At 43.7% G+C, this 22,701-nt stretch overlaps 2 protein-coding genes across 3 annotated transcripts in view; both read left to right on the forward strand.

Moving 5' to 3' along the window:
* Positions 1–238: 238 nt before the first annotated feature.
* LOC121699905 (barrier-to-autointegration factor-like) lies at positions 239–1,279 on the forward strand. The gene is made up of 2 exons (XM_042082461.1): positions 239–376; positions 656–1,279. Exon 2 carries the CDS (start codon positions 718–720, stop codon positions 988–990), a length of 273 nt encoding a protein of 90 aa, XP_041938395.1. The 5' UTR covers positions 239–376; positions 656–717; the 3' UTR covers positions 991–1,279.
* A 1,994-nt stretch (positions 1,280–3,273) lies between these two features.
* The window catches only part of LOC121699834 (PH and SEC7 domain-containing protein 1-like), a 95,074-nt gene continuing 75,646 nt past the window's right edge, over positions 3,274–22,701 (forward strand). The window contains exon 1 of one of the 2 annotated variants that reach the window (XM_042082291.1): positions 3,274–3,624. The gene's annotated coding sequence lies outside the window, so the exon portion shown is untranslated. The remainder of the gene's footprint in view (positions 3,625–22,701) is intronic. The other variant, XR_006027053.1, reaches the window with a different exon arrangement.

Consider the following 22,701-nt stretch of genomic DNA (forward strand, 5'->3'; position numbering starts at 1 on the left):
ATAGTCATAATGAGCCCCTTGGCAAACAGTGAAACTAATGAAAAGTCAGTTGACATAGTCATATCAGTTATCAGTAGTCAGTAGAAGATATAGCTTTGTTAATTCGTTTTATAATGAACGTTTTTCGTTTTATAAGAAATCTACCTATCAAAAAAGACAGATGCATAATCTATACCTTGTGTGGCGTTTTATGTGGCGTTGTTTAATGTTCTTGGTGTTATCTTACAATTATTTTAAAAAGGGGGAATCTCCACCAACTAGGACACCCATGGATGAGAGGCTGTTTTTTTCCCTATCCCTTCGTGCGCTTCTCTGTACTATAAAAACGACGTGCGTCACCAGCATCTTCCTCTCTCGCAACCTGGGCATCTTATAGGTAAGTATGTGATTTACTTTAACCCAGGAGGGAAGCTAAGGCCTACATAATGCCTACAATATACAATAGGCTACTGTACTGTAGTACAATACTGTATAGTTACTTGTGCCTACATGTATAGGCTAAGTTCAGAAGTTTACAACTGGCATTACCAAGACAACTAAGCGTAAATCTGATAACATTAAGTTTTGCCTGACTGAATTAGTTTGCTAGCCTATGTTGGATTGGGGTAGGTAGGCAGGCCTTACTGATGGATGGATGGATATTGTATGCCCACAGATTGCGTCTGAACGACTCTTGTCCAACCCATCTATATTAAAAATATAGCAAAATACGCAACGATGTCTTCCACCTCAAAGAAGCATCAGTCATTCTGCAACGAGTCGATGAAGGGCAAGCCCGTCACCGCTGTTCCTGGGATAGGACCCGTGCGTGGCGGCCAGCTGCAGACCCAAGGCTACCACAAGGCCACCGACGTCCTCGGCAAGTACCTAACCGTGAACGAGAACCGTAACCAGTTCCAGGGCTGGCTGAGAGATGAGAGCGGAGCCAACGCCAAGCAGCAGGGAGACTGCTACAAGGCCATGCGGGAATGGAGCGACAACAACTTGTAGAAGAGTGTCCGTTAACACGCTGCTATTCTCTTCGCCCCTTAACAAATTAATATGTAGCCTGCTGTTTTAATAGCCCTCATTTTATTGAGTTTATTTGTTAAATTTGGCTAAAGTTCAAATGCCTTTTTGTTTTTAAATACATATATATGTGGGGTGCAGTTGCTTCATGGCATACATCTGGGAACAAATGTGTAATAAACAGTAAGTGTTCATGGTTCTTAGCTTAGCTTTTATGGAATAGCTATGTAAAGTTATCAACAGGGGCAAATACATTTCAAAAAGAAACTTTCAGGTGTCTTGTTGAATAAAGTAATGCATTGCATATATTATCCAGAGTTAATATTTAATGTTTATCCTGGTATTAAACAGAGCACACGTAGTCTACTGTTTTTTCTCCCTGCCCTTCATTTTGAGGAATGACCAAATGGACGCCCAAGCCAGTTGTCCAGCTTTGAGTCAAACAGGTGAGTTTGCGCTAGAGGTAGGCTAATGTATCAAGAGTGATCAATTAAATTCACACTGGCATTGCATGCGTACTAGACTAGATAGATACTTTATTGATCCCAGGGGGAAATTTAAGGTCCCAGGACTAATGCAAATAGGAAGCGAACGGTAATCTAATGAAGTCAGGTTACTATGTAATGGACTGTAATGAACACTCGCGTCATCACCTAATTACAGAAGGCATATACTCTAAATGTAGGCAAATATCACATAATGTAGCCATTCTGGAGCTCGACTTATCCATCAGTGAAATTGTTTTGCGAGAGTTTATCATGTTCATATTATCCTACAGCCACTTATTAAGTGACTTAGGCCGTGCGCCTTGACAGGCGTTTGGAATTTTGTCCGGCAATGACCACAAGTTTTATTGTCAGACGATTGTTAAATGGCATGCATTACAAATAAAAATTTGTCTCAGGCATAAGTGACAGGTCATTCCATAGGTCAGTCTAGACCAAATGCCAGTTAGATAAACTCGCCAGTTGCCATAGCCTAGAAATCTAGACGCGCCCCTAGCGGCAGCAAATTGGGTATGGCTCGCCAGGCTACAGTTGCCACCCTCTGGTTGGAAAAAAATATTTCGATGAAACGACCATATGCCGCCCACTCGTGGAGAGAAGTCCTCCACGATTATCCTGCAGAATAATTGCTACATAATTTCATAAATGTACTTTACTCGTATGTAATACCGTGGTAAGCTATATATTTTTTCTTCTATCCAGTGAACGACTATGGGAAACCAGTCTTAGCCTATCATGTCAGGGGTTGATTGAGACGACCAATATGTTTAACGAACTAGTAGGCCGATACTATTGGGAACCAGGATAATTTGGTGGCAAACACGAGAGAAACAAAAAAGTTGTTTTTTTTAATGTTTTGTTAAGAAAAAAGATGCAGCATTTCATGACAGGGCTATCACTCAAAAATAATCCACCAGATGGCGCTCTCCTCCACAGTTGAACTTTTCTCCACCGCAGCGTCCTCTGATAGGCTCTTTCCATGTCTAGGCTTGCCTTTGCCCCATCCAGTTCACATTAGCCTATTTACAAGTGAAATATGCAAAGTGATCTGTCAGGGTCATGGTGAGGAAGCAGCAGTGTTAAAAGCAAGATGCATAGGATTTTTAACACATCTTGGTCTGGTGGGCAGAAGTAGACCTACACCTTAGTTAATTGTGCAATTCCTTTGTAGAGACACCGATACAGCCTTTGATGTTGTATATACTAGGGGTAGACTATGTAACCCCCTGCGCCAGTATCACCCTCTATACTAGGCTTTAAATAAAAATCACTCTACTGAGCTTCTCATGTCCCCGGGAAGTCCGATCCGTTGGACCGTTTGCTCCTGGTCATGTGCCAAGTACTAAAACATGTAGGCTATGAGAATCACTGGCTGTTTTTTAACCATTTTGACATTGTCTGATTTGCTGATGATAGTTTGGCAGAGATCCAATAATTAACCGCGGTACAGGTAATTAACGTCTTAGGCTAGGCTGTATTAGATTAATAGAAAGTATTACAAATTTGTTCTCTAATTTTCTCAACACCAAAAGCTGAATTCCGTGCCGTTCACTGAAACAAGGACATCGCCACAAAGCAGGTTATATGTTAATTGTCTTTAAGGTTAGGCTACAGCACGTTGGAGTGCATTTCAATTCAAAGCCATCCGGTTCAAAGATTTCAGACTTTACCTGAATAAGCCATCGCACCTGCAAACGATTACAATTTCAAGTGTAGCCAGACTGGGCATGCTCGCACCAGTAGGGAGGGTGGATGTGTGAGCGAGTGAGTGTATGTCCTAGGTGCTGTAAGTTAGTGTGCAAGACAGCGTCCTCCTCTCGTCCTACCGTCCAAAAAATGAATCACTGAAAAATGGACTGAGACGCTGTCCGTTTCAGAACCGTACTATTTCCCCGGTTGGACAGCACCGAGTGCTTTATTCGGTTTTTGGGGCTATCCTTGTCGGAGTAGAGACGTGTAGACGATCATCTGTATGCGGACTGCAGCGACAACACCAGCAGTGAACTGCCTGCAGTAGTCACCGGTTTCACGCCAACCTTCCCGCATACAGCGCACGCGGACAGAGTGAAGTCCACGCGCAGTCTTGACAACAAATGCTTCATAATATGAGGTAAGCGATATGCCGCATGACCCTAGCACATCTCCCCGCATAATGTATCCGCACTGTCGGCAAGCTTGGAAATCCTGGTCTTTCATTCACCAGAACAGCAAACGCGTTTGACGCTTCGTTCGAATGCAGCCTCGGAGTTGGTTCTGCGTCGTTCCTCCGATGGGACATTTGTTGCCCCTTGAAAAGTCTCCTCCGTCTCCTCCACCGCCAAGCAGAGGTCATTAACACTGGCGAGGGTTGCTCCATGACTGCGGTGGAGTTTGACAGTGTCGGATATTAATCTATGATGACTTTACATTGCTTAAGTGCAAATATAGCCTGTTGTTGGATATTGACGTATATAATACCCTTTTATTCATGTCAGTGCCCACTTGTCAGAGAACATGTTGAACCTTTGAAGATTCGAAGATACATACAGGCTTTTGAAAAAGATTCGAAGATGACGGCTTTTGAAAAACTAATTAAACGCACCTACATGGATTTTACGCATGCTTGGGAATGTCTTTTCAAAGTACTATTTCTGAGAGATGTGTGTCGCTGAGTGATGGGCAAATGCACTGCTGGAATTTAAAATGCTATTGAAGCATTCGTAGGCTACTTAAAGTTGCCTTTGTGTCGAGTTGTTGGCATATGCCAGCTTTTTACAAAATGATGTTGACTTGACATATCCATAATTATAGTCTATAGATATTTGTTCCTGTAGCACAACTGGTGTCGTATCTCCTCTCTAGCCAACAGTAGCCGAGGTCAATAACTATTTTATGTTTCATTGATTCACCTGTGCACAAATGACAATTCTCAACCATCAAGAACATTGCCAAGGACAGTGAAGACAAAGGCGAGAGCAGCTGCCATAGTGACAGATGCCTCATTCCACTGGTGTTCATCTGTTGCATCATCAACACTCCAGCGAAATACATGTCTGGAGAAGTGTTCTGAGATTATTGTCCACAATGCAGAAACTAACACCTTGGGAGAGAGAGGGAGAGAGAGAGAAATGTGGTAGGTAGACTGAAAACATGCAGTCAGAGGGAGAGAGTGAAGTAAGAGATGGTGAAGAGTAGAAGGGAGAGAGAAAGAGCGAGAGAGAGTAGAGGTGTGCATTGTAGTGTAGGGCAGCTGAGAGCTATGACCCCACAGTCCCCAGACCCATCACACATAGAGGGGACAGGTAGAGATGTTACCCTTGCCGTGGACACACACACACATATATACACACACACACACAAACACACACACACACACACTGTCAGCCCCTGCGGTTCTGCTTAGCTCTGCATTTTTCCTGGAATACTTAGTGTGGCTCCGACAGCAGCAATGCAGTTAACCAACCCTTAGCACACACACACACACACACACACACACAGTCACACACACATACACACACACATAGACACAGATTATGTCATGCACACTTGAGTATCTGTATTCAGTCACAATATACATGCATAGATAACATGTTTACCTGGTACCACAATGTACATCCCGCAGGTTCACACAGACACATTAACTTAAATATAAATATAGACTCACATAAAGAGGCTTATAAAGTTTTAAAAAAAAGCACAGAACTGTGGACAAGGACGGACAGACAGACAGACACAAACACACCAATCCAACATGTGTTTGTACTGCTAATTTAAACCTTGTCCCTACCTGTAGCCTTATGTGAAGTTAATCTGCGTAGTCTGTGCCATATCTCAGAGCTAAGTGTTTAGAAATCGATGCGATTCTCAGGCCGAGTTACAGGGCTGCTGTCCCAACAGCACAGTTGGCAGGAACCCACGGCTCTTTAATCCTCTGTAATTGTGATCCGACAAATTTGTCTTGTTGCTGCTGACCGCCTTCTCTGCTGCTGTGTTGTATTCTCCCATCGATGTTGACGCACATGTGGAGTGATATAATCTAGCACATAACACACAGCAACAGCAAAGGGGAGTGTGTGTGTGTGTGTGTGTGCATGTTGCTTTGAATTAACACACACACACATACACACAGAGAACAGACATCTAGAGGGCTTTGAGGAGCGATTGGATCCATAGGAGTACCTAACACATGTTTCATTTAGATGCTTCAAGTCAGTTTTCCAATTCAGTACTAGACCTGTCAGGGCCACTAGCGCAACAATGTCCTCCAAATGCAAATGCTATCCCGTTACGGTTATGGCACGGTTATGAATCACAATGTCATTCAAATACAAATGCTATCCTGTGGTCAGCCATGTTAGCGTCCTTCTCTGCTTGATGGTTGTAAACTTTTGCTTTTTCAAGCGTACTGATTTAAATGTCTTGACTTTTGGGGTGTGAGTTTGATCCATCCTGTTTAGAAATCTTAGCAATAAATTACAAAGTGCAAATAAAATTTTAGTTTGTTTACCTCTGACTTGTGTTATGTAACCTTAATTGCACGCTGGACACGCTACACATAAAGCTGAGATTGAACCCTGGCCAAAGGCCTGTGCCCAATGCTCTCAAAACCATGCTACCTCCAGCCAGAGGCAGGCGACTCTGTATGGATGTGCCATCCAAAGATGCTCTCAGAGCATTTTTTCTGCAAACTGAATGGCTGGTAGGCCTACGTAGATGCAAGCTTTAGGAGCTGCCTTAAAGTGATACGAGAGAGCAAGGGTGTCACATTTTAATCCCACTGACTGCTCTTTAATGTTGAAAGCAAAAGGCGCCTCCGATAGACGAGTGAACACTCATGACGTGCAGCTTTGCGTGCTTGTAGCGGAAAGACATAGGGCTAGACATAGACATTTTTTTAGGTAGCTGTTTGGAATCATCTTCAACTGATGTTGTCTGGTCAGGTGTAGGTCAGATGAACTCAACAAACACTCCCATTCAGGCTATGCATTTTGTAGCTCTGTTATCCAGGACAGACTAATCGGCCAAAAATGTCAGGAAAGCTTTTTTCAGAAAGGCATCTCCCAATATATTCCCAGATGACACCAGTGCTCACTGTGCTGCCCTTGGTGTTTGCAAGGTTAACAAAGTTGTATCGTAAGTGAGACCTTGGGTCACAAAGCAAGATGAGTCAAGATAACCGCAAACCCATGAAACATTGTGTTTTTTGAAGGGTCTTTTAAAAGGGTTTCGGTGTAACTATTATCCAGTGATCTCAGTTGTACATCTCAGATAAAGATCTCGGATATAGTTCGAACATGGTTATTTTATGAGCTTGGATGTCTTGGGGAGCACAGTTGTCTGGTTATGTTTGAAGCCATGCTTTTGGGAGCTCTTAATCTGAATGTCTCTGTGTGATGTTTCCATGATGGTGCATGTTCAGCCATGTGTCCATCTCCACCAGTTGTGATGGTCACTCGGTGTCCAGCCATTATTCTCTCCATCTGATGGTCATGATGGTAGCTATGCGCCATGTTTCTACCTGTGATGGTCGAGAAGTTCCACTGTCCAGCCATGTTTCTATCTGTGATATTATTGGGACGGTGGGCTGGTCTGTCCAGCCATGTATCTGTCCATCCCTGACAGCTATTAGAGGCGCTGTGATCAGCGTAGCGCCTTGAAAGATCCTTTCATGTGCACGAGCTGCCGCCCACGAGGTCCCGCTGTCTTTCATTCCTTCCCACTCTTTCCTCCCTTTATGATCTTCCCCCTGAGTAACCTCTTTTGTCTCATCCCTCTGTCTCCCACACACACCCACACACACACACACACACACACACACACACACGCACATATGCACACGACACACACACACACACACATTTTGAAAGCTGTGAATGCAAATATAGATGTTTCCATTGATTATTTAAAAGGGGTATGAATAATTTTGGACATGCCATTTTTCATAAAAATATTAATAAAGATGGGAACGCTTCATTTTTTGATTCCATGTTTCTCCCACATTGTCTTACAACCTTTTGACATGTGGCAGTGTCATTTTCAGTGAGAGCAAACATATTGGTCAAGAGGAAATCAACATTAAATCAATATTTGCCAGGGGTAGAATAATTTTGTTCTTAACTGTATGTACACACAGACGCACACATATGTATACACACACACACGCATATGTACAGTATGTACACACACACACACACACAGAAAACAAAGCATTAAGCCCCTCTACCCTCACCTTTCTTTTGTCTTGTCTTCTCCTGTGTCTCTGTCTCTCTCTCTCTGGGATTCATTATGAAAATGTTATACAATAATTGATGTCTTGTGAAGCTTCTTGTTTGGTGTGTGTGTGTGTGTGCGTGCGCATGCATGTGCGTCCAGACCCCCTCCCTAAAGTCCTATAGCTTTGAACTGTTCCACTGTTTGTATTTAGTCTCTATATCAACTTGCCAACCACAGCATTTTACTATTATTTTCATATCGGAGTGCACTGATATGCAGATATATGCGGAATCCTCGTGGTCTGTGTGTGTGTGTGTGTGTGTGTGTGTGTGTGTGTGTGTGTGTCTGCGTGTGTGTATGTGTATGTGTGTCCTGCATAAATCTTCCACTGGATTGTGTGTATCCTAATTTTTTATCATACCAGTATATTCCCTTTCTGCTTCATGTTTGTGTGTGTGATATGGATGCGAGAGTGAACTCCGCCATACGCGGACAGAACATGTTTATGTGTGTTTTAAGTTCCATGGCCACACCGGGTCATTTTCCTTATTGCCCAGACCTCCGGCCCACATTGCCACCCCAGTCCAGCGGCTGGATGGATGGCTGCTTAATGGGCTTTCTCCTCTAGCGCAATCTGGCCAGTGGTCTTGGCATGGCTGCAGATAAGGGCTCAGCTGCCTGCCTAGTGGGACAGGATTGGCCCCTGTAAGTGTGATTAATTAAAATCACGCATGCTGATGACCGTGTGTGTGTGTGTGTGTGTGTGTGTGTGTCAGGATATATTGGCTAGTGGTGCTGTCACTAATGAGTGGTGATACAGAAACACTCTCCTCTCCTATCCTCTCTTCTCCTCTCCTCTTCACAAACGCACTCACCTCCTCTCCCTCTCCCCCTCTTTTTCCTCTCATCTCCCCTACAATACCTTTCTTCCTCTCCTTCCCTTCTATCCCCCTCTACTCTTCCCTCTCTCCTCTCCCCTCCTCTCCTCTTCCCCTTCTCCTCTCCTCTCTCCTCTCTGTCTTTCCATCCCTTTCCTCTCTTCTCCCCCTTTCCTCTCTTCTCCCCCTTTCTATTTCTCTCTCCCTCCACATCTTTCTCCTCTCTTCTATCCTACCTTTACCCCCTTTCCACCCCTTCCTCTCCTCTCCTCTATTCCTTCTCTCTCCCCCCCTCCCTTCTCCTTCTCCACTCCTAGTGTTTTGCTGTGATGAGTCACCTAATACTTTAGGTGTCCCAGTGAGGCTCTTGTAAGCCTCCCTCCACTACTCGTACTCTTAATCCTGAGGATGACAGAGCTGTGTGCGGGGAATTAAATACAAGGTGAATAATAATCATTACATCTTAAGTGTCATATATCTGTACTCATTTGTTTGGCAGAGACCATTTGTTTATCCAAAAGAGCTCATGTAGGGGTTGATTACACACACCCACACACACACATATATACAAACCATTAAAAATGAAACTTGAATGAATGTCAGTTCCACACAATGCAAGAATCCTATAACCACAGGTAAACAGAGCAGGATGTAGAAACTGTCTTGTCTTGGTCAAAAAGTGATCAGGGTCATTTTATTTTATGTTCATGTCCTCAGTGCGAAGCCTCAAACCCATGTGATGACTCCAGACTTGAACTGTTTCTGGCACCAATGTAACCTGCGTTGTGTAGTCGCTGCAACTTGCACCCTAAAAGTCTCTTTTATGGACTAATTGTCTAACAGTGTTTATATGGATTTATGAATTCTATTGATTTATGAATAGCACATTAAGGCAACATTACATAGTTTTGTTTTTTTACACCTCTTTCAGTGTTTCCCAGAGAATTCAATTCCATTTGTGGTGGTTGGTTTGCAGAATTGACTTGAATACAACAGTTTTTAACAAATTAGCACAGCGTGGTTATGATGCTAACCAGATTTAAGCACAATTTAGTACAACCTGGAAAATCATTGTGTGGTGGTCAATGTTGATATTGTGGTGGGCCGCCACAAATAAGTCACTGTATGGGAAACACTGCTCTTCTGTGCTTGGACAATTCAATATGTAGTTTTGTGTTGCAGGTTCCTGTGAATGCGTCCAGATTAAAAAGCCTGGACAACACTGCAACGTGTTGCCAAATAAGCCTAAATCAGCCTACATCATTTAGCGTTCATTTAAGATTTTAGACTTTATTTGTTTTTTTGCCTTTATGCTGGTTAGCTCTGAATGAATGTCTCTGCTAAAGTGTTATGTGCTGGTGTGAAACAGCGTGTGTGTGTGTGTGTGAAACAGCATGTGTTTGTGTGTTATTAGAGCATTGAGAGCCTGCAACTGGTTAGGGGTCAAGAGTGGCTGACTCGGCAGCTTTAATTCCATTTGTTTTAAAGCGAGTAGTGAGTGAAAGACTGTAATTGGTCTCATTTCCTTAAGTGAATGACTTGAAGCACTCTTTAGTTGTGACAGGTGTCTGTGTGTGTGTGCGTGTGTGTGCACTCTTATCTTTGTGTGTATGAACGTGTTCTTGAAAAGGGTGCAGAAGGGTGTGTGTGTCTGTGTCTGTGTCTGTGTGCGCATGTGTGTGTCTGTGTGTGTGTATGCACTCTTATCTCTGTGTGTGTGTGTGTGTTCTTGCAAAGGAGCAAGTGTGTGTGTGTGCATCTGTGTGAGACTGTCCGTGTGTGATCTTGTGTTTTAGTGCATTTCTTTAATGTCTTCTGATGGGGTGACCTGAGAGGGAGGGAATAGTAGTGCAGACATTAGTCACAGGCCCCCCTGTTATGTCCTTCACTAGAGAAAGAGAGAGCAATGAAAGACAGTGAGAGATTGGTGGAGTTTTTTATGAGGAGGAAAAGCAGATTCATTTTGGGTTAAAGGAGAATTCCGGTGTGATATTGACCTAAAGTGTATCAAAACATGATACCGAGTGTGAACGTATGTCTCATAGCCCATCTCGGCTTGTCCCCTGCACTCCAAAATCTGGCGCTAGTTAGCCGATGCTACCAACATCTTTTTCAATAGTGGTGCTTCGGCATCGGGCTAGCCATGCAAATAAATCACTGTTTTACACCCATTTACGAGGCTCAATGTATCTCCACACTTCATTGGTAGACTTCCGAGGGCCCTGACATTTAAAACGAGACATTGAGAACTTTGAAAAAGCACTGGTAGTTTACTTACAAGACGATTTATACAGACAGTATCTTCACGAAGTTTAGCGTTTGCAGCCATCTTGAATTTAGTCACGATAAGTCGAGCAACGAGTAAGAATGAACAGCTATGATAAGGGATCAGATTCCAAAAATAATTCAGTGGAAATGCATGGATTCCAGTTGCTGCTACTGGAAGAAACTGGAATCCATGCATTTCCACTGAATTATTTTTGGAATCTGATCCCTTATCATACCTGTTCATTCTTACTCGTTGCTCGACTTATCGTGACTAAATTCAAGATGGCTGCAAACGTTAAACTTCGTGAAGATACTGTCTGTATAAATCGTCTTGTAAGTAAACTACCAGTGCTTTTTCAAAGTTCTCAATGTCTCGTTTTAAATGTCAGGGCCCTAGGAAGTCTACCAATGAAGTGTGGAGATACATTGAGCCTCGTAAATGGGTGTAAAACAGTGATTTATTTGCATGGCTAGCCCGATGCCGAAGCACCACTACTGAAAAAGTTGTTGGTAGCATCGGCTAACTAGCGCCAGATTTTGGAGTGCAGGGGACAAGTCGAGATGGGCAATGAGACATACGTTCACACTCGGTATCATGTTTCAATACACTTTAGGTCAATATCACACCGGAATTCTCCTTTAAGGAAGAGAGTGTGGGTGGTGGTGGTGGCAGCAGTAATCTAGAGTGTTATAAATTGGTATTAGCTGAATATTATAGTAGTGATGTCCATTACTGCAATGCCACAGTGGTGATCGCTTGTTTTGGTGAGAGGAACCTCAAATGTATTGCACAGTTGGTCATAAACTTTGTGATGATGAGTCCCAATGCCCATCATTTTCCTATACATGAGGATGTGGGAAGAGTTTGGTGATGGAATCCATATCATGATGGAGAGGTTGATTTACAATATTGCAATATATGATCTGTTAAAGCAACACCAAAGCACTTTTCCTCTGTCGCATGCACGCTATTTGTTTATCTAGCACTGGCTTTGCAAATAACAATGTCCACAGACAAGGTAGAGTATGTTGCATGATTTTATGAAAGTACGATGTATTGCGACATCAGAAGCAAGTCAGATTTGTAGTTTCTTATGTCGCATTCCATCAAACTACAGATCCGCTACCCGATCTGGCAAACTTGCATAGCGCGGTTATAGCCGATAGAGGGCTGCGAAGCAAATGCAGAAGTGCCATTCACCCTGTTAGAAGTTGATGAACAACTGAAATGATTTTGAAAGCATTATTTCAAGGTACAAAAAGTCTTTGGTGTTGCTTTAAGTAAAAGCACTGGAGATCACAGACCTTTGCTTTGGCCATGTTGGTTAAAATGAAAGTCAAGCTGTTCAAAAATTTAGCAGGTTCTTCATGCTACACTTCTCCTTGTTTCCAAGTCTCATGAAAATCAGGCCAAACAGACAAACTTTACCACTTCAGCAGAGGTAAAAAGAATCAATACAGTGATTTTTCTCTCTTCTTTCAAAACTGTATCATGAAACATAATACAGTGATGCTCAAGTGTATTATGTATGTCAAGTGTAGGGCTATGTTCTTACTCCTATGCCTCTGCGGACCTCTCCACCCTGGTGAGATTCTAAACAGCCCATCTGCTCAACTCCCAGTGAGGCTGCAGTGCCAGATTTGCACTTCCTCTTCCTCCCCCTCTTTCTCTCTTTCTGCATCTCTACTATCTTTTCTCCTCTTCATCTATCCCCCTCTTCTCTTTCAGCGCTTCTTGTCTTTGTCTTGTTCTTTGTCTTGTCTTGCTCTTTCTGTCCCTTCTTCCTCTCATTTTCTCTCTGTGTTCTCTTCATCTCTGTCTTTCTCTTGTCACTGCTTCCCTTTTCCTCCTTCCTCTCCCACCTCTCCATCTCTTCTGTACATCCTAACTCTGCCTCCACTCTCTCTCCCTCTCTCCTCTCAGGTCATTTGCTCCATCTCCCATCGCAGTGACACTATCAGACAGGCTCTGCAGTAGCCGTTGGCTGCACATAACCCTGGCTGGCTCTCTCTCTCTCTCTCTCTCTCTCTCTCTCTCTCTCTCTCTCTCTCTCTCTCTCTCTCTCTCTCTCTCTCTCTCTCTCTCTCTCTCTCTCTCTCCCCCTCCCCTCCATGTTTGTATGGTCTGTATGTTTTTAGTTTGAGGCTGTAATACATAGATGCTATTGCTGTATTTAGATACCTAAATACTGTTTTGTGTTAAACTTCAAACCTGTCTCTTTCTTTTTCACTCTGCCTTTTTATCATCACTGGTTAATTTCTTTCTTTCTGTTTTTTTTCTGTCTTTTTCTTTCTTTCTTGTCTTTTAACTCAAATCTATCTTTCTCTCCTCCCATCTCTCCAATGTCCCTGTCTCTACACACCTGTGTTTCTCTCTCTCTCTCTCTCAGCGAGGTGCTTCTCTCCTATTCCATCAGTACTTCATGCAGCAGATGCTCCCATCTGGGCAAACTGCATAGCAAATGTAGTATTAGCATTAGCATCTGTCCAACTTAGCATGCCACTACAGGAGTTAGCTCAATACAGTATATCAAATCACTGTAAGCAAACAGTATTGACCTACAAGAGGAGAGATGATAGAGAAATGCACTGTGATTTTATTGAAATCAGAATAAACGTAAAAACACGTTTACAGAAAAAAACGTTAGAGGCGCATGCATACACTCTCTCTCACACTCACTCTCTCTCTCTCTCTCTCTCTCTCTCTCTCTCTCTCACACTCACACACACACACAGACATATTGATTTTTACTTATACCGACACCTCATACTGGCATGCAAGACATATATATAGAAATTAACACACACACACACACACACACACACACACACAGAGGCAGGTAGTGCTTAGTGCAACTTAGTGCTGGTAACTGAGTACAGTGTACCCCCGTGTAACCTCTCCCTGCAGTGCTTAAAGTGCTGACTGCTCACTAACATGTGCACACACACACACACACACACCGCTGCTGCATTGGCCCTCTCTTATATACCACAACACAGTAGTTGGTGTGGCCTGGGGGTGAACAAGTGATCTGATTGGTGGGAATAAGTTCCTCAGGGGTGGAGCCTGCTAGTGTGGACTGCTGTAGGCGAATTGAGGCAGCAGTTACAGTGTGTGTGTGTGTGTGTGTGTGTGTGTGTGTGTGTGTGTGTGTGTGTGAGAGAGAGAGAGAGAGAGAGAGAGAGAGAAAGTGAGTGTCAAGCTGGACTATTGCTGGACATGCTGTAGTGGGGTGGAGGGAGTAGAGAGGGAAGAGACAGACGGGAATCACAGGACGAGTGAGAGTCACGTGGGATGTGTACATCAAAGAGCTGAGGAGAGGAGGTGAGTGAGGAGGAGGAGGAGGAGAAAAAGAAGGGATAGAGGAGGGATAGAAGAGGATGGATAGTAGAAGAGACAAAGGGAAGAAGGGAGTGAGAAGGAGAGAAGTAAAAACAATCAGATGGAAAAAAATGAGTGTCAAATGGGTGAAGGTAGAGCACAAACAAAACACAAGGAGAACAAGGTGAAGAGAGAGATTGGTGACTTGGAGGAGTAAGGAGAGGAATAGATATGAGAGAGAGAGAGAGAGAGAGAGATGTTGGACGGAGGTAGAGAGAGGAGGAATAAATATGAGCTAGATGTGGTGAGTGAAGGGAGAGGCGAGAGGAATAGATAAGAGGGAGAGAGAGGGAGATGGTGAACTGAGGTTGAGAGAGGAGAGGAATACAGTAGATATGAGGGGGAGTTGAGAGAGAGAGAGAGAGAGAGAGAGAGAGACCGAGAGGTTGAGCTTTAACACCCATTTCTTGAATCATTTTTCATACCACTGAGACATGATGCATTTACAACAGTGCCAACATCCGGTTAGACCCCCACATACATCTTCATAAATACAACAGATGGAGATGGGGAAAGAGAGAGAGAGAGAGTACTACGTACATGTACAAATTGTATTTTTTTTGTCATGCCAATAAAGCTCAATTAAATTGAAATTGAGAGAGAGAGAGAGTAATGATGGTGGTCTGGTGGTGTGTCTTGAGGTCTTCTCATGGTGTGGTGTGTGGTGTTGATGTGCAGGTCGCTGGTGGTCTGGTGGTGTGTGTCGGTCTCGTGGTGTCTGCAGGTGATGCTGATGTGCAGGTCGCTGGTGGTCTGGTGGTGTGTGTCGGTCTCGTGGTATCTGCAGATGATGTTGATGTGCAGGTCGCTGGTGGTCTGGTGGTGTGTGTCGGTCTCGTGGTGTCTGCAGGTGATGCTGATGTGCAGGTTGGTGATAAGCTGTGGCGGGTGGCTCAGTGGGTTGGCAGAGGAGAGGACTGGGCTGCTCTGGCAGCCTGTGTGTTTGTGTGAGAGCGTTTGAGAATCCACTCGGGAGCCGATGGGAATGTAGGACTCGGCATCCTCTCACTCTCTCCTCATCTCTGCTTCTCTCTCTCTTTCTTTTCTCTAGGTTTTAGGTTTCCCTCTCTCTCCTCTCTATTTCTCTGCCTCCCTCCCTCTCTCTCTTTCCTCTAGGTTTCCCTGTCTCTTTCTTCTCTGCCACTCTGTCTCTTTCTCTTTCTTTCCTCTCTGTTTCTCTTTTATTCTTTCTCTCTTTTATTCTCTCTTTTATTCTCTACCTATCACAGTTTGCTGTCTCCTCTCTCTTTTTAGTCTCTGTGTGGTCTGTGTATTTTTGGGTGCAACAATACATCACACTGTCATGCAGCACTGCCTGTGTTTGTGCATATAGTGGGCATGCTCTACCTTCTCCACTTAGTAAGAGGGGCTGAGATAAAAGAGGAGACCCAGAAGACGCATGGGCGTCGAAACGTTGGTTGGTTTCCACTAATACTTAAATACACTTAAAGCGTTGTGTGCTCCGGTCCTGCTCCTTGGTTCTAGTTAGACCTTGGGCCTCCTCTTTTGACTTCGTCCTGTTCTGTGAGCACCAACCAGGCTGAAGTGCTGAAGTGACCCCCTTCTACAAGGGGCTGAGAGAACTTAAGCTCCCTTCACCTGGTGAGAACACACACCCTTTATAAAGGGTTTGTTCTTCTGCTTGGTCAAACGCAGTTGCTGACAGCAACCTCGTTAACAAGTCTGAGCACAACACACCAGCTAGATCTGTGTAACAGGTTTTTTTGACCGTGAACTCTGTGTAATGGAGAATGGTGTTGTGAATCCTGCAATTTTTGGAATGCGAATTCTTATGTAAGTCAGTAATGAGAAGGTTGGGTGGCCAGACCAAGGATCAACAGCAGAGAGCAGTAGGGCAGTAATGAGTGCAGATGTGGCCAGAAAAAGTCACTAGCCTGGGGGTGACTAGGACACTCTTCTGCAGTGGGGTCTAAAAAAGCAGGTTTTTGGGTGGTTTTGTGTCCTGGCTTGCTGAGTGGAAAGATCACCAACACTCACACACATGCACACACATACACACATACAGTATACGTTCACACACTCACACAGCATATGCCAGACAAATACACACACACACACACACACACACACCACTGTACTTACATTATTGAAATATTATTTTAGTTTTTCACACACAATACACAATCTTGTCCTTCCTTCCTTTTGTTCTTTCATGCAGTATCACTGTGTGTGTGTGTGTGTGTGTGTGTGTGCGTGTGTGCGTGTGTGTGCGTGTGTGCGTGTGTGTGTGTGCGTGTGTGTGTGCACTCGATACCATCTCGCTCCTCTCTTCCGGTGGAGCTGGAAAGTGCTGACAGGAAAGGAGTGTATGGTAAGGGAAGATCCGTATCCGCTTGGCCAGGGAAGGTGGCCCCCCTGGGAGTTGGAGGGGACGAGAGAACAGCAACCTGGACTGTCCTCTTGATGTCACCACTCATCATTAGGCACTTTTACTGACCATACACTCCATGCACTTTCACAGAATCAGACCTCAAGCACGGCACATAGTTAAATTCAGAAGTAGTGAAATGTCTGCTAATAACTGCCATGCTATGCAGCCAAAAGAAAGGAACTGGACAAATAGGCCTACTTGTAAAAGATGCCTGACAATGGCCATACCCGCCTCCTTTTGTCGCACCGCCCACAGAAAAGGAAAATGAAAGCGGTGAACTACAGACTGACGGTAGACTCCTGTCAATACTTGAGCTGGGTTCACCCTTAGCATGCTGACATTATTGTGTCAAAATACCAGAGCTTTTTCAGCGTGGTGGAGGCAAATTAAACTACAAAAAAGCTGTTATTTTGTGACTTCTGTAGCCCGTTAAATATCGCAGTGAGATTTTATCATAGTAAACAGCTGTTAAAAGTCTGATGGTGGATGGGGACAGAACCAATAGTCTAGGTGCATGAAAGGCCCCTCAGAATCAGAATCAGCTTTATTGGCCAGGTTTGCGTGAACAAACAAGGAATTTGACTCCGGTTGATCTTTGTTTGTTAAAGTTTGTGACCAGGATTTTTGCTGCCCTTTTCTTGACCCTGGACCTGGACCAGGTCCTGGATGGAGGGAAGGTCAGCTCCAATGATCCTCTGATCCAATGATCCTCCCGTTTGGTGGCTGACCCAAACCAGACAGTGATGGAGGTGCAGATGATGACAGACTGAATGATGGCTAAGTAGAAAGTGGTCAGCAGCTCCTTAGGCAGATTAAACTTCCTTAGCTGTCACAGGAAGTATAACCTCTGCTGGGCCTTTTTCTGGATAGTGGAGAGACCGTTTTAGGTCCTTGATCCCAGGAACCTAAACCAATCCACATTGGACACTCATTCCTGTACGCTCATTTATTTCTGATGGAGCATTAACTGTTATAATGGCATCTTCTATTATATTCTGCTCCTCACATGTCTCCTTACATCACACCCGACACTGAATATCTTGTTTGCCCATTAAAAATTTAACACACAGAATTAATCCTTCTTTACCATAACGTGCTGATTCCCTAGTGCAACAACCAACTGGGTCCGTGTAGACACTAATTACATTAACAATGGTGGCAGGTTGAAGCACACCTGCTCTCTCTCTCTCACACACACACACTCACACACACCTGGACTGTCCTCCTGCCATCCTACACTGATAGGCACTAATACATATACTATATGCACTTTCACAGAGATGTGATTTTACCATTTTTCACTGTAAAACACACACACACACACACACACACACATACACATACACAACATCAGCAGCAGGTACATTTAGACCCCTTCACTTTTTGTGATGTTGCAGCTTCAAAAAGCAATCTTGAAGGATCTTTAAAAAACATCTAATGACTTATCTATTTTCTTTTTTTTCCTAACTACTTCATTTTACTTAATAATATTTTATGTTATGTTTATTGATGTCATTGTAAGTCACTTTGGAAAAAAAACATCTGCTAAAAATTCTAAATATTAGAGTTTCTCATAGTAAACACTTTTTAAAACACTTTTAATCATCCATACATCCACATATGCAGTTATATGATGTGCCATGCCCTGAACTGAAATAATATTTACTGGAATCATATACTCTCGCACACACAAACATACACGTAAATGTAAATCAGGTTTATAGGCCAAGTATACTTGCGTATACAAGGAATTTGGTCTCTGTATTTATCCCATCTGTGAATTAGTGAGACACACAGAGAACACAGTGAGGTGAAGCACACAAGGAGCACACAGTGAGGTGAAGCAGACACTAACCCGGAGCAGTGAGCTGCCAGCATCAACAGTGATGCTCGGGGAGCAGTAAGGGGTTAGGTGCCTTGCTCAAGGGCACTTCAGCCATGGGTGTGGGCATGGGAGAGCAGTGGTCAACCACTTCCCCCGCCCACATTTTTCCTGCTGGTCAGGGATCGAACCGGAAACCCTTCGGTCCCAAGCCCGAAGCCCTAACCTGTAGGCCACAGCTTCCGTTAGGCCACGGTTGCCCTTAGTCAAAAGAGGTGTGAGAGGAGATGTGTTTACATCACACACACACACACACACACACACACACACACACACACAGAGACCGACTCGTCAGAGGGAATTCCCAAATAGCATCTAAATTTAAAGTGACGCTGGCGCTAACTATGTTTACCTCTTGTCTCTGGTGAAGATGCATTCCAAGAGTCTCTCACAGAGGCAGTAGCTAGCTGGCACTAGCACATAGGCAGAAGGTACTGTGTGCCCCCCTCAACCAGGTAGGCCTACAGGTGTGGTTTGTGGTCCTCCAGGTGCTACACGTTTGGAATTGCTTCAAATGACACAGTTTTTTACAGAGGCAGCAAGAGGTGCTACCACTGAACTGGGTAGAGGGTCTCTGTGGTCCTCAGAACTATAGATAAGGCTATGTATGTTTGGGATCTGGTAGAAATAAGCTTGTCAAAGAAGTAGCCGAGGGTGCAGTTACTGAAGCAGGAAGGCCTGAAGGTTTAGTTCTCATGGTGTAGATTAATGGACTTGTCGAGCTATAACATTGAATTGACAGTGATTCAGCAATTGTTGTTGACCTGCTTTTAAAATTCTGTTTTATAGTCTGTTGTATGTTATTGTTTTATACAAAAGCATACCAAGATATACGCTATATACGCACCTTTATACGCTTATCGTTATTTTAAGAGTTATATCAGAATCAATGTTATAGCTCAACAAGCTGATGTAATTAGACCAGTTTTCCCTTTTGGCTTTCTGATGTTCAGTAAAACTCTGTGATTTTGCCTTATTAAATCGGTTTCATTTAAAGGCATCCTATGTGAATGTTTTACCTTAATATAACAGCTTCAAAGATATTGTGATGGTAAACTAACTTGTAATAGGGAGAATCACAGTATACACACACACACACACACACACACACACACACACACACACAAACACATACTGTATGCGTGTGTGCATACACACATACACCAGAGCACTTTGTTTTGTGTCTCCAGCAGGTGCACAAGAAGAAGCTAAATCCTATTCCCACAAACATTTTACCACTTTTCACTGTAAAAAAAAAACTAATCCCGCCGCAAGGTCACACAGGCTGACAGCGGTATACGAGAGGAAGAATGGATGGCTTGATGAATGACTTTCTTAATGTTTAATAGTCAGATTCTCCTCTCGACACTCTTCTTGTCATTTATACTCCTTTGTCAATCTTCCCTTCTCTTTACCTCTCTCAAAATCCTCAAAGGAGAATCAAATTGGCTTTGCTACTGTGAGGGCCTATTAGCAGCGTTGCCAAATCAATAAAACCATCACAACATAAATGATATGGGGGTGAATGGCATGCCTGTAGGCAACCAGGCATCTACCACTGGATTTGCAAACAGCCCCAATCACAGACTTACACGCAATCACCCACATTTGGTGCCGAATATTGTATCGTCCTTAAGCTTTGTAATTTCTGCTAGAGGACGTCAATGGTTTCTCTCTCTGATGTCCTCTCTTTATCCATCTTTTTTGTAAGTTTCACTCTATTTTTCTCTCTCTCTCTGTCTCTCTCTCTCTCTCTCTCTCTCTCTCTCTCCCTCCCTCCCTCCCTCCCTCCCTCCCTCTCTCTCCCTCCCTATCTCTGTCTGCCTGTCACCTTGCCCAGTATTACTCAGATTGCAGCATTTCCGTTGGTCTCTCTCCTTGAGCTCGTTTGTGTCTCATCGATCTCACAGGCAGCTCACGGGGGAGCTCATCTCTCGAGCCGAGCCGGGTAGGGCAAGTGCTGAGCTGAGAGCAGCATCACCATCCTTCTCCAACCACAAACCACTCCACTCCACAGGGACCGCAGCCCCTGTGTGCACTGACACTAATAACTTGTTTTGGGAGAGACAACAGGTCTGGCTCCAGGCAGCGATGATAGGATGTTATTTATGGATGGCTGTGTATGTAGGCCTATTTATATTTCTGTATGTTTTTTTTAATGGCAGTACAAATACATGCCTGAAATGAGAAGTTGAAGCTTTTTTGTGATTTCTAAAAAATACATCATTCAAACTTAAAATAGATTCATAGTCTTACTTTTCCAGAATATTAATTACATTTGGGAAAATATGGATTATATGTTGATAAAATGAGTAGGCCAGTGTCTAAATGGCATGAAATAACCATAATCACTATATCACCAAACAGTATTTAAATAGAGCCCTTGTCCTTTAGTGAGTATTTAGAACCTGGATTTGTCCTCCATGTGTGTGATCTTTGGCAGAGCTTGATGTTCATATCCCCAGGTGGGGTAAACCTACACGTAATTGACCTTTCAGAGGGGGATTTATTGGCTGCTGTTGCATCACATTTCTGTCATTAACTGCGCAGTGTGTGCGACTCTGGCCCCGAACCGCCGTAGAGCCATTTCATAATCACCAGGCCAGCTAACCTACTATATAATACACTGTTTCGCTGTACGACGGGACTAATTCCCTACACCCCGCTGGATTTCGAGGAAACGAGCAAGACCAGGCAGGCAGAAAGGGCGAGGGAAAGAGTTCCATCTGGCACACTCTCGCGGATATTCTTACTCATTTCTCTCGAGTCTCACACACTCTCCAAAATCGCCTTCTCCCCGCCTGGCATTAATCCACAGGGAAACTGTCGCATGGTCTCTTGCAATGAGTATACGTGTGAGGAGATCTAATATTAGTAAACCCGCTGCACAGCCCGTGCGGCAGCACCGGTGCTAATATTAGCTCCTCTGACTGCAGTTAAAATACGCACAACTCACCATAGGAACACCGGTAAGAAACTGTTGGACTCTACATAATCATACCACGTCATGACTTCTCATGCTAGTGCTTATTAATTGAATCAGGGTAAGTTGTGGTGACAAAGAAGAAACTTGCAAGGAGACCCTATTTACTTTGTTGTAATTTAAGTATTTTTTCTTCTTTATTGACCCAGATATTTAATATAGCTATATTGTGACACCATCTTCATCAGTATTATGACTGTATCATATTGCTAGTTAATCTATGATTCCTGCCCCTACTAAACAGTGAGAGGCCATATAGTGGATGAGCAGGTAGTCCTCATTCAGATTCAGTAAGCTGTATCCAAATACTGCATATTTGGACATGTGGATACAAGGAAGTTTATTGTCACATGCATATAGTTACTGGATGTAAGAAATGCAGTGAAATTATTATGTCTGGTGTCAGCCTATTTGTGCATTTATTGGGGGGGGGCACCAACAAGGAGCACCCAAGAGCAATGTGGATGTGGTCCATTTGCTGATGTAAAAGCTGAAAGAGTGATTTTGACCCACACGTGAACTCGGACAGAGATATTATTGCAAATAGCAGCAAACAGGGCTGCACCTGGGCCACAACCAGACCAGACAGTATGTCTCTTCTGAATAACACACACACACACACACACACACACACACAAATGTACACACACAGTCACACACGCACGCACATGCACACTCACACACACACACACTCATTTGTCCATGCTATCCTGAGCTCAGTAGATATCTGGGTCTGGGAGCAGGGAAGATGTCTTAAAGCAGGTGGCAAAGGCAATGAATCTTCGTCCTCTGTGGTGACGGCTGGCATAAGTTCAACAAGCACCCCAGACCAGGATGAGTGCCAGGCAACTCTGGCGTTTACTGCACTGAGCGGCACGTACAAGGGCAAAACAGTTGCCACACACGTAGACTCCGATAGTTTGTGTATTGAATGTGTGTGTGTGTGTATATTAAGTTTATATATTTCCGTCTGTGTACTGTATTCAGCGTGCGTGTGTGTGTGTGTGTGTGTGTGTATGTCTGCCTGTTTGTCTGTTTTTTCTTTGTTTGTGTTATACAGAGGGTGTTTGTGTGTATTCAATTTGTATATTGTGTCCTGTAGGGTCATTTTGTGTAGTGTGTAGGTCATAATTTAGTGTGTGTGTGTGTGTGTGTGTGTTTAGTGTACAAGTGTTGATGTAATCCCTATTTAAATCCTGTTTCTCCCACT

This window comes from Alosa sapidissima, chromosome 24 (genome assembly GCF_018492685.1).
Source record: "Alosa sapidissima isolate fAloSap1 chromosome 24, fAloSap1.pri, whole genome shotgun sequence".
NCBI classification, from domain to species: domain Eukaryota; kingdom Metazoa; phylum Chordata; class Actinopteri; order Clupeiformes; family Clupeidae; genus Alosa; species Alosa sapidissima.

What these genes read in the sequence shown, in the direction of transcription:
- LOC121699905 (XM_042082461.1), top strand. Translation starts at nt 718, where the DNA reads ATGTCTTCCACCTCAAAGAAGCATCAGTCATTCTGCAACGAGTCGATG.